Source organism: Lutra lutra, chromosome 7, assembly GCF_902655055.1.
Source record: "Lutra lutra chromosome 7, mLutLut1.2, whole genome shotgun sequence".
Classification (NCBI taxonomy): Eukaryota; Metazoa; Chordata; class Mammalia; order Carnivora; family Mustelidae; genus Lutra; species Lutra lutra.
The window spans coordinates 120386187-120402234 of record NC_062284.1 but is presented as its reverse complement, the minus strand read 5'-3'; the positions used below and the strand labels follow the sequence as shown (position 1 = coordinate 120402234).

The window sequence follows — 16048 nt, the reverse complement described above, 5'->3', positions numbered from 1 at the left end:
TGTTGTCAGGATTTTTTTTTCCAGTGGATATAAAACTTTGAGCTGTGTGCCTTATCATTTCGTATATAATAATATTAATAATAACAGGAATCCTTTCCCAGCACTTACAGTGCACAGAGGAACTCAGTCAACCCTCATGATGACACTGTGAGACAGACATCAGTACCACCCACTGGGGCACCTGAGATTGAGACTAGTCAATTCCCCTGACCACGGTCCCATAACTCATGCATGGCCCAGCTGGCAAGCAAATGCTATTAGAATTGTCAACAGGAAGATCGCCTTCCTAAATGCTGGAAAGACAGCCTCTCTCCATCCTCGGGGTTCTCGTTTCTCCCCATCCCAGACCATCATGGTCCAGCTCCCTGCCTTGCAGAGAGCAAGTGGGCTCCCACCCAGGCTGGCCCCCATACAGCCGTTACCTCTCAGCATCTCCCACAAAGAAGTGTTCGCAGAAACCAGGCCAGACCATAAAAACAAAAAGCAAGAGGCACCCTCCGTGCCTTGGTGAATATTATGACAGTGTGTATTTTCCTGCTATCCTAACTGTATCCAGTTATATGTGCAAATATTAGCCCTTCCTGGGGTACCTGACAGCAGGCTTTCATCAAAACGTTATAGCCTGGTTTTAAATCTAAAGTGAAGGCACCTGTAGAACAGACAAGACGAGTAGAGAATCTGTTTAGAGAATAAAAGAGCAAAACCCAAGGTAGACTAGACTGCACTTCCAGAACCTATGATCTTAGACAAGTGGCTTTCCTTGCTACCACCAGTTAATTTTTGGTGGGGGTAAATGAGCTAAAACTCAATTCACTGGGTGCCTGGGTGGCTAAGTCAGTTGAGTCAGCGACTCTTGATGTCAGCTGAGGTCATGATCTCAGGGTCTTGAGATCAAGCCCCGTATCAGGCTCCATGCTCCTCGGGAGGTCTGCTTCAGGTTCTCTCTCCCTCTGCCCTTCCCCTCCCATCCCTGACCCCCACTGGTATGCTCAAGGGTGCTCTCTCTCTCAAGAAAATAAATAAATAATCGTTAAAAAATATTTGGTCTAAAAAAAAAAAATTCATTAGCACCTGGGTATACACTAATGACTAATCTACCTAAATATTGTCATGTGGGATCAAGCCATATTTGGGGGAGCTCTTTTACTTTCCAAGTTGTGTCTCACAATATAGAATTAATTCTCTCTCTCTCTTTGACTACATAAGGGAAAGTTTAAACCATGAGGAAAGCATCAAGCCCATAAGGAACTGGGGTATCATATATGCTCTGATGAGATCAATAAACTTTCTGATCAATAAACTTAACTGTCACTCTTTCATCTCCATTTGGACTCATCCTCTACGGATTCAGGAACAAATTTGCCAAATGTTGCTGAAAAGTCACCCTGGTCCTAGGGTCCTTGATGTACACTCCTCATGATCCCAAATTAATACTTCATTTCCTGGGCCCCCTCAAAGATTGTGTCAGCCCCTATAATCTCTAATGAGTGCACTCTGATCTGGGGACAGAAGAAAGCAGAGACAATCCCAGAGACTTTGAAGAAAGCTCTAGAATACTCATAAAAATAATCCTAGTAAATTGCAAATTGCATTTGCAATGTGCCTTCCTCTCTAACTCAACCCTCCACAAAAAACCCACTATCAAGTGTCACATTACGACTCCCGTTTTATAAATGAGACAACAGAAAACGAAGTAGCTTGTCCAGAGTTGTAGAAGTTAGTAAGTGGCAAAGCTGGGACTGGTTGAATGTACACCCCTTCAACCCTGCCCCAGACAGAGTCTCTCCCCCAGACGGCTCTCTGCCTGGCATGCAAACATTGTGCTAAAGCTCATCCGTTATGGCACCATCTTCCCTCATGAAATAGGACAATAGAGAGAAGTAAGAATTTGTGGTCTGGCCCTCGTTTCTCAAAGAATGAAAGGTTAAGTCCTCACTCCATAAAGTTAACCTACATTGTCAAGCTCTCCATCACTTCTGTCCACAGAAAAGGAAAAGAATTATCCTCGTTCTCAAAAGAGACTAAGAACTTACTTTTAACCACAGAACCAAAGGATAACCATAACCATAACTCTGGTTTCAACAGAATATGTTGACCCAGCCTCAACACTGTATGTGAGGACACAAAGCCACGTCCTTCTAGAGCACAACCAACAGCTAATCATTACTCTGCAGTGAATGATGGTCCTTTTGGAGGTCCCACAGGTTGAGTCTGAGATTCCTGCTCTGTGAATAAGGGCCTGAGTGTTTGCTTCTGTTCTAGCACCAGCCATAACGGACACCAACCAACTCCTCAAGCCAAGTCAGTCTCCCTGTTCATGAGTAGAGCATTGTGGTTAAAAAGCACAGACTCGGGTGCCTGGGTGGCTCAGTGGGTTAAGCCGCTGCCTTCGGCTCAGGTCATGATCTCAGGGTCCTGGGATCGAGTCCCGCATCAGGCTCTCTGCTCAGCGGGGAGCCTGCTTCCCTCTCTCTCTCTCTCTGCCTGCCTCTCCGTCTACTTGTAATCTCTCTCTGTCAAATAAATAAATAATCTTTAAAAAAAAAAAAAAAAAGCACAGACTCTGGGGCAAGACTCTTCATCTCCAGATCCCAGTTCTACCTCTCAGTTGAGCTTGGGAAAGTTATTTAATATCTCCCTTCAGTTTCTTACCCCTACTTCGAGGCACCACTTTAAACATTAAATGTTAAAATATTTAAGTGCCTGGCCAGAGCAAACACCATGCGAATGTTAGCTAGTGATCAAAATAATACAAGACTGGAAGATTCTGGAGGACAGGGGAAGGCATCTTGCTTCCTTTGTTATTGTTTTCTAATCACCAGCGCCAAGCATAGCACCTGGTACGTGACAGGAATTCAGTTAATATTAATAAATTCATTAAATTCAATTAATATCTAAATGAATAAATTTGGTTGTAATTAATGAAAATAATTATATGAGCCACACACTGTCAAAATCTCATTAAGTAAGATTGCCGCTTCACTTTAAACGAGAATCAAATACATGCCCATTTGTATAGAAATGTGGACACCGTACCACTCATTTCTGGGTTTTTGTTTTATTTTTATGGGAGTTTTTTTGGGGTGCAGAACACAATCCTCATTTTCAAATTCATTTTTCCAACGGCATGCCAATTGCCATTAGCTCTTTAATTTCTGGCTTAAAAGCTTTAGAACTTCACTAGACAGTGATGGAATCACAGCCTCAAGGATAAGAACAATAATAATAATGAAGAGGAGGCCTGTAGAGACAGGCCGGGGGCTGCAGGCCCGGTCTTGCATGCACGGAACAATCTTCCGCATGACCAGTTTGCTGGAGAAAGGGCAGCGCCTCTGACTTCAGGGCACCAGCTGGGAGGGGTCACTTCTCTTCAGCGGAGCTGTGTCCTTGGGCACGAAGGACCGAACCCTGCACTCAACAGAGGTCACCTGCTGCCTCAGCCGTGGCCTGAACTTCTTGCACAAAAGGCTGCTGGAAGAAGGGATGCCCCAGGGTGGGGAAGGAGAACGCTTAACTGGCTCCGCACGCCGACTCCCAGCAAGGATGGCCACAGACTGCTGAATCGGTGCTCGGGTGCCACACTCCCCTTAAACCACTGCATTCCTGGGGCGCCCGGGTGGCTCAGTCGGTTAAGCATGTGCCTTTTGCTCAGGTCATGATCGCTGGGTCCTGGGACCAAGCCCCACATCCGGCTCCTTGCTCGGCAAGAAGCCTGCTTCTCCCTCTCCCTCTCCCTCTGCCTGTCACTCTGCTATTTGTGACCTCTCTCTCTCTCTCTGTGTGTGTCAAATAAATAAAGAAAATCTTTTTTAAAAATCATTGCATTCCTAAATACGTAAAGCTTTGGAGGTTAGGGACACCAAGGGAATCTGCTCATGTAGAAAAAAGGCAGAAAGATGATTTGAGAGAAGTACCTTGGCAACCAGACTAAAAAGAAAGGACTTCTATTGCCCAGAAACAAAATAATTTTCTGCTTTGCTTCTGCGAAGATTCTGAATAAAGGACTCTTGGTCTCCAAAACAGATATAAAAAGCTCTATTCATTCATTCCTGAAACATCAATCATCTTCTATGGGCTGACTGCTGTGCCAGGCATGCAGGATATATGGATAAAAGACACAGACTCAACCTGGAAGACCTCACAGTTGTGGGAAGGAGACAGACGAGAAAAACGATGTTCCCTCCACAGGTCTATCAAGGGCCGAGGCACATGTGAGTGCTGGGTGCTGTGGGGCCAAGCAGGGTACCGCCCACCATGGAGGGTACACAAAGGCTTCCCCCAGCACTGGAGTTTAGGCACCTCTAAAGGTAAATCAGTTCCAAAATCCAGAGCCCCAGACTCAGCAGAGTCCCATCATTGGCATTCCATAAATGTGTAGTTATAAAATGAATGAACGGTTTAAAATCAGCTCCTGACAACCACTGCTAACCTCTGGGTTTATGTAAGGGACCAAAATGGTCATGTACTGATGGATCAGATCACGCCACTCTGCTACCTGAAAGAGCCATGAAGCCTTGCCTGGTTTGACCCCCCACCTGCCCCCAGGCTAATCTCCTACCAAGTTCCCTTTGCTAACTCACCTCCAGCCATATATGCTCCTCTTCTCTCAAGTCCTCAGACATCCTGGGCCTCCTCCCAACACGGGGTCTTGGCACTCAGCTTCCCCGCCTGGAATCCCCATCCCTATCTCAGTTCTCCTGCTCGTGTGCCCAACGGCCCCTTTTCCTCTGCAGTGTTCATCTCAGTTTTCTTTATACTGATTCATGTGATTACATGCACAAGGTTTGTCTCCCTTACTACCTATCAGTAGGGTAAGCATAAAATTTATCTTTCAAACCAGGACATTTTTGAGAGAGAAAGGGATGTTACTAATAAGTATTCTGGAACCATGAAAACTGGGATGATTGGTCATCCTAGCTAGAAGCTCCAGGGACTATATGTCCCCACTTTTATTCACAATTGTGTCCCCAGGACTTAGCACTGAAGTTGGCACACAGCAGGAAATCAGTAAATTTGTCGAATTAATGAATGAGTGAGTGAATGAGGGAGTAATTGATTAAGGGATTTGGGGTTTGGCAGAAGAAGGGAATGGTAGATGTCACGGCCTTGGGGAATGTTCATGGCTCATGCAGATTAACCAACATCTGCTGCTCCTGGAGAGAAGACTTTGAGAGCTCCTGATCTGTGGTCCTCCCATATCTGCAGAATAGCAGCTTGGGTCACCAAGACAGCATTCAATGTCCACACCCAGGACACAACACAGTAGCCAGTCCTCTTACACAACTGCTTGTATCTTAAATGAAATTGTGTCCCACCAAAGCATGGTGGGGTCAGGCCCAAGGAGCAGAGCCAGGGAAATGCGTCAGTATCCCAGAGGACTAAGCAATTATCTAAGACTCTAATCACTTTCTAGCAAAGGATCCAAATTCCCAAGAGATCATAAAAGGAAAACCAATGGCAGAGGTCCTGTTGACCAACATAAAAAGACATGAACCAGTCAAGGAAGGGGAGCTATAGTAGGATGAGAAGGGACACCCACACCCAAAGGTTCATACTTCCAGGAAATTCCAGACCTAGCCCATGCCAGCAGATGAAAGCTTCAGGTTTTCTTCAGATAAAGAGACTACCATGAAGAGAAAGTGCCCATTTTTGAGGTAAAGAGGGTTCTGTGAAGTTATGGAACTTGCCAAAGCAAGGTCTGAATGAAGTACACCAGGAAAAAAGTCAACTTTCCAGACAGTGAGGTAGCCTGCTCATGCTAGGGGGCATACACGAGCTGCCCCCAGGGGTGGCCTCCGGTGAGAGAGGAATCCTTGTTGCCTGCACTACAATGGAAATGCCCATGTCCTCCCTGGTGAGCACCTCCCCCAACACTACACCGGCTCCCATGAATCACCCCTCCCTTCCACATGGCTATTACCTGGAGAAAAGACAGTCATGTGACCCCACGAGCTACACTGGAGACATTCAGAGCCTTACAACATTTAAGCATTCACAGCTTGAAAAACAACTCTTACTTAACATCATCCACCCGGACTGGGGCATGGGTCCCTCCCCTCAACAGTCAAGGAGGCCACCTCATGGTTTTATGCTTTGAGGATCACAGAAGATGAACGTGTTACTGCTTTCTCCAAGACTAGCCATGGCAAAAGTTTCTAAGACTATTGTATTGGGGGCAGGGAGTAAGCATTTGAGGCAAGTCAGAGCAGTGAGGATCAAGAGGTTCTTGGGATTGGGTGGCCATTAAATCAAGTTCAAGGAAATAAAGTCTCCTGAATGTCAGCTAGATGCCAGGCTGTAGTGTTCTGTGTGGGTTTCATCCTTCCCTCCTCCTCCTGTTCTGAATGAGAAGGACTGTCCCACCCTTTCCTAGGAGGAAGAGCCTTAGGTTCAGTGGGGTCAGGGACCCAGTCTACCTAACTTTCATACCCATGCTCCTTCTTCTCCTGGACACCCCCTTCTTGAAAATCCAATGGTCCACATAAACCTGCTACAGTACCAAGTAAGACAGCCCGCGCCTCCTTAAAAATCTCTCCTTCTCCCTCCAGTCTTTTCCTTGGAGTAAAAGCTTTCAGAAAAGGCCCAGATGTACTATAGGGGATACTCTCCATTAACACAAGTAAGAAGCATAGCACAATGGTTAGACCTATGGGCCCCGGAGTCAGGTGTCCCAAGGCTCAAATCCCCGTTCAATCACATACTGACTGTTACTTACCTTGGACAAGCTACTTCTTGGAATTAATTTTCTCATCCATAAAATGGCATGATGGCGATGGAACCTACCTGTCGGCTCACTGAAAGGGTTAAATGAGGTCAGACGTGGAAGCACTTAGAACAGTGCCTAGGGGAAAGTGAATGACCAAAAAGCAGCAGCCGTTTTTCATGACTAGGACAGCCCTGCAGGAAATCTCTCTGTTACAGTCATCTGCAGACTCCCTCGGGTCACCTCAGGGGCGAGAGTCCAGAAATGGATGGCTGTTCTGTGTCTGCTCTGGGTGGAACGGCCAAGCCCCAGCTCTGGTTAAGTGGCTTGCTCCAGGGCATCAAACTAGAAGATCCACAAACCTCAGTCAGGGATAAACTCAGTCAGGCCCTCAGTCAGAGGACACAGGCCCTTTCACTCAGTTACACCTTAGAACGATGGCCATTCTGTCGTTCCGCAGACCTGCGCCTTGGGGGCTGCCTGAACCTTCTGGGTCCCTGAGTTTCTCCGGAGTGTTTCCCAAACCACGTGAGGAACAATGTGGGCAGGAGGCTGGGGCAGGGGCTGGCGCAGACAGCAATGAGCGGAGCTGGCATCAGTTTCCACTTAATATATATATGAGGCTCAGCATCCCCACCAAAGCTTGGGATAAAGATGCTGATCTAGGAAGCCATGGTAAGCCTTCTAAATGGGATAGGAAACTGCTATGTTGCCTCAAGCCATAAAGACACAGCCCCATTGGTGTTAGCAGCCCAGGCCTGCACTTGCCAAGCAACTTCTATAAAGGTGACTTCACACTTTAACAGTAGAAGCAAATTGAGAAAATCTGTTAATTAGAAAATTAAGATTGAAGCCCCAAAGGGCATTTAGGACCTTTCTTCTCTGTCCCCTTAACAGGCCCCCAGGATGGATATACCTTAGGGGCTTTCTGGTTTCTTTTTTTCTTTCTTCCCTAAAAAACAAATAATAGCAATCACAACAGTAAAAGTAACTGAACTTTTTGCCCACAATTCAGAATGCCCTAACAGGTGGACAGGAATACCACCATCTCCAGTCAACAGATGGGAAGCTGAGGCCTGGGGTGACTATTCCCCAAGTCACCCAGCCGGGAAGTGGGAACGAGATTTAACACAGAGGAGAAAGTGCTGAGCTTGGGTGCTCATCACCAGCTACATTGCCCACGGGGCTCTGCTTGAACAAGGAGAGGTGCGGAGCCCTGAGCTCTCCAGAAATCTCTGCTGGGTGGGAATAAGTCATTTTCTTTGTCTGACTCTCTTCCATGTGGCCCCTTCTCTGTGTCTCAGCCTCTCTCACCGATGTTCTAATATTCTTCTAATGGGTCTTCCTTCCTTCAGTGTCTCCTTCCGCTAACCCAAAGTCCCCACTGCTAAAAAAGAATTCTTATTCCGAAAAATAATTTTCATCTTGTCACTGCCTTTCTTAAACTTTGCAGTGACTTCCCACTTCCCAGGGCATAAACCCCAACTCCTCAGCAAGGCTCTGAGGGCAGCTCCCAAATCCAGCCCCACTCCCCTCTCCAGCCTCCATCTATCACCTCTCCCCACTGCTGGGACCTGAGAGCTCCCCACAGCTCTAGCTACACTGACCATCTGAAGCTCTCTCAATGGGCCACACACACCCCTGGGATGCCCTTTACCCAGAGCCGGCAGAATGAACCTCCTCCCATAGACTATGTTTCTGTTTGAATATGTGGTGGTTAAAAGCCTAGGATCTGTGGTCAGATTGCCCAGGAGTAAATCCTAGAACTTCTGCTTACTAAATGGGCGACACTGAACATATGACTTTGCTGCCTGCTGTCTCAGTTTCCTCATCTGTAAATGGGCACAAAAGACCATCATTCTAGAATAGTTGTAAGGACTAAAAGAGATAAATAGCCACAAAAACCTCCCTGACCTCCATTTGCCTCGCTGGGGCCCGCATTTTTTATGTACTTCCAATAGCTCCACTCCGGTCATCATCAAAAAGACAAGAGGCAACCACTGCGGGTGGGGATATGGAGAAGAGAGAAGACTTGTGCCTTGCTGGTGGGAATGCAAACTGGTACAGCCACTGAGGAAAACAATATGGAAGAGCCTTAAAAAGTTAAAAATAGAATGGCCATATGAGCCAGCAATTCCACTTCTGGGAATATGTCCAAAAACATCAAATACTTGATAAAATATACACACCCTCACGCTCGTAGTAGCATTATTTACAGTAGACAAGACCCAGAAACAACCCAAGTGCCCATCAACAGAGGGGTGGGTAGAGAAGCTGTAGTACGTAGACACAGTGGAGTATGAACGGACCTTGATGGCATGAGGCTAAGTAAAATAAGACAGAGAAAGACAAACACTTTAGGATCTCCCTTGTATGTGGAAATCTAAAAAATAAAATAAAATAATTTTCAAAAAAACCACAAGAAACAAACAAACAACAACAACAACAACAACAAAACTCATAGAAAAAGAGATCAGAAGCCAAAAGCGGAAGTAGGGGGAATCAGAAGAAGGTGGTCAAAAGGTACCAGCTTCGGGTTGTAAGACACGTAAGTCCTAGGGATGTAAAACACAGCCTGATGACTATAGCTAACACCGCTGTGTGATACAGTGTTAAAGTGTTAAGAGAGTCAGTCTTGAGGGTTCTCACCACAAGGAGAAATGTTGTGGGGTTTTTTTTGCTTTTTGCTTTTGTTCTTTATTGTGTCTATACTTGGTGATGGATGCCAAGCAAACAGCGGTATTCATTTCACAGTATATGTTCAAACCTTTCTTCTGTACACCTTAAGCCTTTACAGTGATGTATGTCAATTATACCACCATAACACTGGGGGGGAAGCTCCACCGCAGTAAATTAACACCGTTGGTTTATGTGCCTCTTCTCTCTGAGTTTCTTGACCTCAGCACTGTTGACATTTGACTGGATTAATTCCTTGCTCTGCTGGGGGCTGTCCCACGCACTCAGGACGTTCAGCAGCCTCCCTGGTCTCTACTCACCACATCCCTTTAGCACCCTCTCCAGTCACGACAACCAAAAATGTCTCCAGATGTTGTCAGATGCCCCCTGGGGGGCTAAACCCCTCGAACGTCCAGGGGACGTAGGGAGCTGCTGAATGGCTATATTGTACACCTGAACGGATAAAACACTGTATGTTAAGTAACTGGGATTTAAATAAACAGTTAAAAAAAAAAAAAAAAAAAGAACCACTGCCTGAAACTCAGCTCCCAGAACAATACCAGAAGCAGCTGCAGCAGAAAGAACAATCTTTTTTTTTTTTTTAAGCTCTCACCACCTACCAAACATTGTTCAAAGCCCTTCTCATGAATTACAGAATTTAATCCTGTCAACACCCCAAGGAGGAGGGATTTTAGGCATGTTTTATTGATAATGAAGTTGGATCACAGAGAGTAAGTAACTTGTCCATGGTGTATTTTATTCTCTTTTCTATCCCCAGCACCTCTCATGTGAGCTGATAACACAGGAACACAATAGGAACTTCCAGAATGTATGTATGAATTCCTCAATGAGATAGTTCCCTCCATAACAGCAATCAGTTTCAGGACGTTGACCCATCAGTCTTCTCCAGAGTCCCATGGCACCCCACTCCAGTGGTTTAATTCTTTTGGAAGACCATTCCCCCAGCTATGGCCATTTTCAGCTACAGCATTTCATGGGAGTTAAGCAGTTCTGGGTACTCTGTTTTTGTTATTAATAACATGAATTACACCTTCTAGCTTACCTTATGAGGAGTTCACTCAATCCAGCCAAGGGTCCTGACATTACCAGATAAATACCATCAATATATATTTTTTTAATTTATTTGACAGACAGAGATCCCAAGTAGGCAGAGAGGCAGGCAGAGAGAGAGGAAGGAAAGCAGGCTCCCTGCTGAGCAGAGAGCCCGATGCGATGCGGGGCTCGATCCCAGGACCCTGGGATCATGACCTGAGCCGAAAGCAAAGGCTTTAACCCACTGAACCACCCAGGTGCCCCAATATCATTTTTTTACCTGTCAGTCACTCCTTCCAGACTTTGGTGAAGTACAATAATACTATGTTTCCAGTTTGGAACATAACATGCTGAAAACCCTTCCAAGAAGTGTCTTATGAGCACTATACACAATGCTGCTCAGACACAGAAAGTGAGAGAATGCTCCCCCTTGTCCATAAGTGTGGACATTTTCATCCTGGGAAGGAATCAGTGAACTGAAAGGCAAACCATGATCAACTTATTCTTGATTACACAGACTCAGCATTTAAATCTGCTTAACCTGTGTTATGAAAAAGACTGTAAATAAACCCACGTATAAATCCTTACATCACAGTGGCAGGAGATCTTAAAGTATCCCAAGCCCAAGGCTCACACTCAGCGGGTGTGGGGAGAAGACAGAGAGAGATGCTTTCTGTTAGGAAGCGGGGAACTCCAATGTTTCTTGACTCTGTTAAAATTCTGGCAAGCGTTAAACACAAAGCAAATGTTTAAGAGAGAGCTGATTTTACGATAAAGCAAGACCACTTGAAGACCTTATAGACTCATTGTGGGAGGAAGGGCAAGGTCAAACAGACCTCACTTTGAATCCCAGCTCGGCCGCATTGGGGGTTGGGAAGTTACTCTGCTATTTTAGAATCGCCTTCCTCACCTATAAAATGGGTGTAATAGTGCCAACTTAGAGGGTTGTTGGAATGATTAAATGAGATAATGAGTGTAAGGTATCTGGCTTGTAGCACGTGTTTAATACAGGGTAGCTTTTTAAAATTATTACAGAAATGATCTTAAAGATGCATGTGTGTTCACATGCATACACACGCTCATACACACACACACACCCTCATTTCCCAGAGCAACTTTTGAGACCAAAGCAGGGGACAAGTTTTAATGGCAGCACTAGAATTAAACCTCTACACGCTCCCTTCCCGTCCCTTCTGGCCTCAGTTCTGTCATGAAGAAGAGAGCCAAAGAATGGAAATACATAAACAAATAAACCAGTGCATGCGTAATCTCAGATATCTCGTGGTATCACCAATGTTATGCATTTAGTTTGATATCTCAATCCAAAGTGATTTCTCTGTCAGGCAATAATTAGATACAAAGCAAATGCATCGGCTACACATGGATACGAAGATAATATGACATAATCTTTTCCTCAAGACCTCACTGTCTAAGAAAGGAAAAATCCAAGCATGAATCTAGATTCAATTTGGACCACTTTTTAGGTTATTTTATGTATTGCAACTAAATAGAAAGGATCTCACCGCATATCACAACAACATGTATAACTCCATTCTTATTTAAAAGTATTCCAGAATTGTTTCCCTCATCTTCTATGACGTTCTTAAATCTGAACACAGATTGGTTCAATACTCCTCATCATCACAAATTTGATACCATTTTCTCATGAAAAGAGGGAGAAAAAGACAAAAAGCTGTCTAAGAAAAAATAATATGAAATACTGCCCTTAGATTTTTGCATTTAAAATTTTCTTTTTAGTAAAAATTATAGGATCATAGATATGAAATCATATTATTCCCGGGGTGGGGAAATGTATATTTCTAATCATTTGTAAGAGTCAAGTCAGATTATCAAAATTTCTTTAAAGGAATAAAATTGCTATGAAAGTTCCAGATCATAAGAAGCCCCATAATCCCCATACCCTATCAATGTACTTTGAAATAAATATACAAATAACCAGGTCAGTCTTGCAATCCTGCAATATTCTGGGTTGTAGTAGCCGTTAGAATTTAATGCACATAGCCCCAGACCGGAAGGAGTCACAGGAGCCTTCTTTCTCATCCTTCTGCCTTGCAAACTTTCCAGAGTCCCTGGAAAAATGTGATTCTCCCTTGCCTCCATATATGTCACCACCTTCCACAAGGACCTACACTTCCTGGTTCAAGAGCATGTGCAGGACGGGAACTCAAACCTCAGTCTCCAAGGCAGCCATCCTCCATCTACTGAACAATGAAGCCCCCCAACTGGGCTCCCAACCACTCCCCTTCCTCCCTCTGGGACGAGGCTCCCTGCCCTTCCCAGTCTTCTCAAGCCTCCTGTTTTATCTGCTCCTATCACACCACCCAAGATGACTCTGTCTCTCATGACCCTCCCAACCACCCCATCCCCACTTTCACTGCCCTGCTTCTCTACATGGTAGCCCAAAGGTCTCCACCTCCATCTGTTTATGGATATTTTTTCTTAATATCCAAGGTCTGCAAGGACCTCAGTCAGTGCCTGATGCAATATGTTCAAACCAGCAATCCTGATCATTACTACTACTGCTATTTTTGTTATTTCTTCTCCATAAACCCACCAAAACGGCTCTGCTGAGTTACCAACAGCCTCCCATCACCCCCAGCGATCTTTACTCCATTTTCGGTTGAGTGGGGGGCAGGTTAATACATCCCTGCTTGTTTAAAATTCCTTCTTTGGCTTCTAAAGCACCCTCTTAGCCCAGTATCCTACACCAACTTCCAAACCAGGAAGCTAATCAGCACACAGAGGTGGCCTTGAATTTGAAAATCCAAAGCCCTTTTGCCCACTGCTGCCTCCAGCCACCTCATCCAAAAGCAGGTGATGCAAAACCCAGCCTGCTCCTAACATCGCCGAATCAAGGCTGCCACACGCCTGGCCCCCTTCCCGCACATCATTGCATGTCTCACTCTCTGGCTCCTTTGAGGTCCCAGCTCAAATGTCACCTCCCCGGAGAGACCCTCCCTAACCCACTGCTACCATCAGGAGCATCTCAACCCGAAGCAAACTCAGTGAGCTCGAAGGACAAAACCACAGCTGTCCCTTCAGCTGTGGCTGCCTTGCTCCCCGCTCACCTGGATCAGCGTCTCCAGCTCCTGTGGGCTCACGCAGATATGATCCCGCAGGAATTCCGCCTTCTCCAAGGCAATGGTGTTCTTCTGGCTGCTCTCGAAGGGCTGCTCCAAGGCCCGGAAGACTAGACCGCCGGTGACAAGGTAGACCACCACAACCACGAAGATCGCGACAACGGTTTTCCACTTCATGACGGTCTGCAGGCCCCCCTGGGAGGTGCCTTCCATCCTGGCTACCACCGTGGCTCGGGAGGAGATGGAGAGGCGCGGGGTGGCGTAGGGCCCGTTAGTGGCACCCTTGGGCTGGCCCACGGGGGGCGCTGCTGCCGGAACGGCCACTGAGAAACAGGGCAGGGGACAGGAGAAGAGAGAGTTTCTTGATAAATACAAGACACACGACTTTTCAGAAACAAAGCGCAGATGTCTTTCTCAAGCCAGCTTTCAAACGGGAGGTTGAAAACCTGGTTCACCAGGCTGGGCAGCGAGGGAATCTGATCAGTGGTGAGGGGCCTATTTGAGTTCTTGGAAAAGGAGCCCCAGGAGTTCGGGGGTTTCAAAAAAGGAGTAGTAACTGAGTTCAACATTCTTACATTTCTCTGCAAGGGCCCAATTTTGAAAGCCAGGTCTCCGTGGTTTATAATTCATCTCTTCTCTCAAGCTTCCTCGGATAAACAATGTGTAAGATGCAGGACAGACCATCATATTTGAAAAACAGACACGCTGTGCAACTTGGAGAGGGAATAAATAGGAGACAGATGCCCAGCTACTCTGTCCACCCACTGAGGACGGAGGACACCAAGAGCAAAGAGGAGATGAACGTCTAGGGAGTTTCAGAGTCCCTTTCATCTGGTCCTGGTCACAAAACAAAGGGAAGAAGAGCAAGCTTGCTATCAGGCAGACGAGTCAAAACTCAGACACAGTAAAGAAAGTCTGGGTTTCAGGGGTGCCTGGGTGGCTCAGTGGGTTAAAGCCTCTGCCTTCAGCTCAGGTCATGATCCCAGGGTCCTGGGATCGAGCCCCACATCAGGCTATCTGCTCAGTTGGGAGCCTGCTTCCTCCTCTCTCTCTGCCTACTTGTGATCTCTGTCTGTCAAATAAATAAATAAATAAATCTTTAAAAGAAAGTTTGGGTTTCAGAAGATGACCAAAGTGGGAAAAAAAAAAACAAAAAACAGGGGACTGGATGGAGGGAAGTAAACAATAAGTGATGTTGCATGTCAAGTAACTTGGTTTCCTAGAAAAATATAAGAATAATAAAATAGATTCTAAGCACATTTCTCAACAGAAAATGCAATGACTTTAGTGACCGAATTTTGTGTCTATTTTCCTCCAGTAAGAAACCTTCGGAAAAGAAATTTCCCCTCGGTTTGAGAACACATCGAATTCTCAAAGGTCCCTGGTCTCTAGAAGGGCAATCTCATTACTTTGGAAATAAATTTGTGAAGCTGGAGGCTTTTCTAGAATGGCAGGAAGAGCAGGGTCGTGTTGCACACACGACGCTATCATGCACTTTGGAGATCTGTCTTGTGCAGCAGTGAACAGCAACGCGTTCGATTTTGCTCTGCCTTTATTACACAAATGCTTATTATGGCCTCTGTCATAGAGCAGCCTGGCTGTTGTGTAAATAAGGTATTAGGGGATGGTATTAGGTAATTACCTAAGTGGAGCAAACAGTCCCACCCAAGAGAGCAGACTGCTCGCTCTCTGCCTTGGGAAACTCAAGACAAACAAAAGCACGGAATGTCACTCCCTCCCTATGCAGAGCACCGATGACCCTGAGGACACCCAGCCAGAAGGGTGGCCACCTCAAGGAATCCAGGTCTGCAAATACCTGCCTTTCCTCCTGCAGCCTCAAAATCAGCTTTTCTCTTTGAAAACCAAACAGAACATCAGCCTTTAATTGGACGTGATTCTAGCAAATAAAATCGTAAAATGTTAGATTTCCTTCTGACTCACTGAATGCAAAACCGTCTGGAATCTCTCACTGAAAGATTTAAGAGTCCAAATCAGCACCGTGGGCATCATATTCTTGCTAGTCCTTCCCTGCAAAACACGACTTTCAGGTTCCTGTTAACCTTTGTTGATACTGAAGTACGTCTTGTCTAGGTTTCTTTCAACCTTGCCCCCACATTTCCCACTCATTACCCTCCCTGCTGCCTCTCAGTCCCCTGTGCCTCTCTCTCACCCTTCCCAGGATAACCAACCTCATGTGGGAGGCCATCACAACGGCTTGCCTGGGCCAATCCAGCAGCCTCCTAGCGACCTCCCCTGCCTCCACACGGACCCACTTTGACAAAGCTGGGGTTAAATACTACTTCTGGAAGCACCTCCCCCCCCCACCCCGCTTCTCCCCTGTCCCCTCTGTGGTGGGCAGAATAATGGCTCCTGAAGATGTTCACATCCTAATCCCTGGGCCCACGGCCTACATTACCTTACATCACAAAAGAACTTTGCAAATGTGATTAAGTTAAGGATCTAGAGATAAGGAATTATCCCAGATTACCAGTGTTAGCCCAATGTAATCACAAAA

At 45.8% G+C, this 16048-nt stretch overlaps 1 protein-coding gene across 4 annotated transcripts in view; it reads right to left on the bottom strand.

Moving 5' to 3' along the window:
* The window catches only part of KCNK10 (potassium two pore domain channel subfamily K member 10), a 129046-nt gene that overhangs the window by 55780 nt on the left and 57218 nt on the right, over nucleotides 1-16048 (bottom strand). For all 4 annotated transcript variants that reach the window (XM_047738867.1, XM_047738866.1, XM_047738870.1 and 1 more), the window contains exon 2: nucleotides 13522-13856. In XM_047738867.1, the coding sequence (XP_047594823.1) occupies nucleotides 13522-13856 (335 nt within the window). The remainder of the gene's footprint in view (nucleotides 1-13521; nucleotides 13857-16048) is intronic.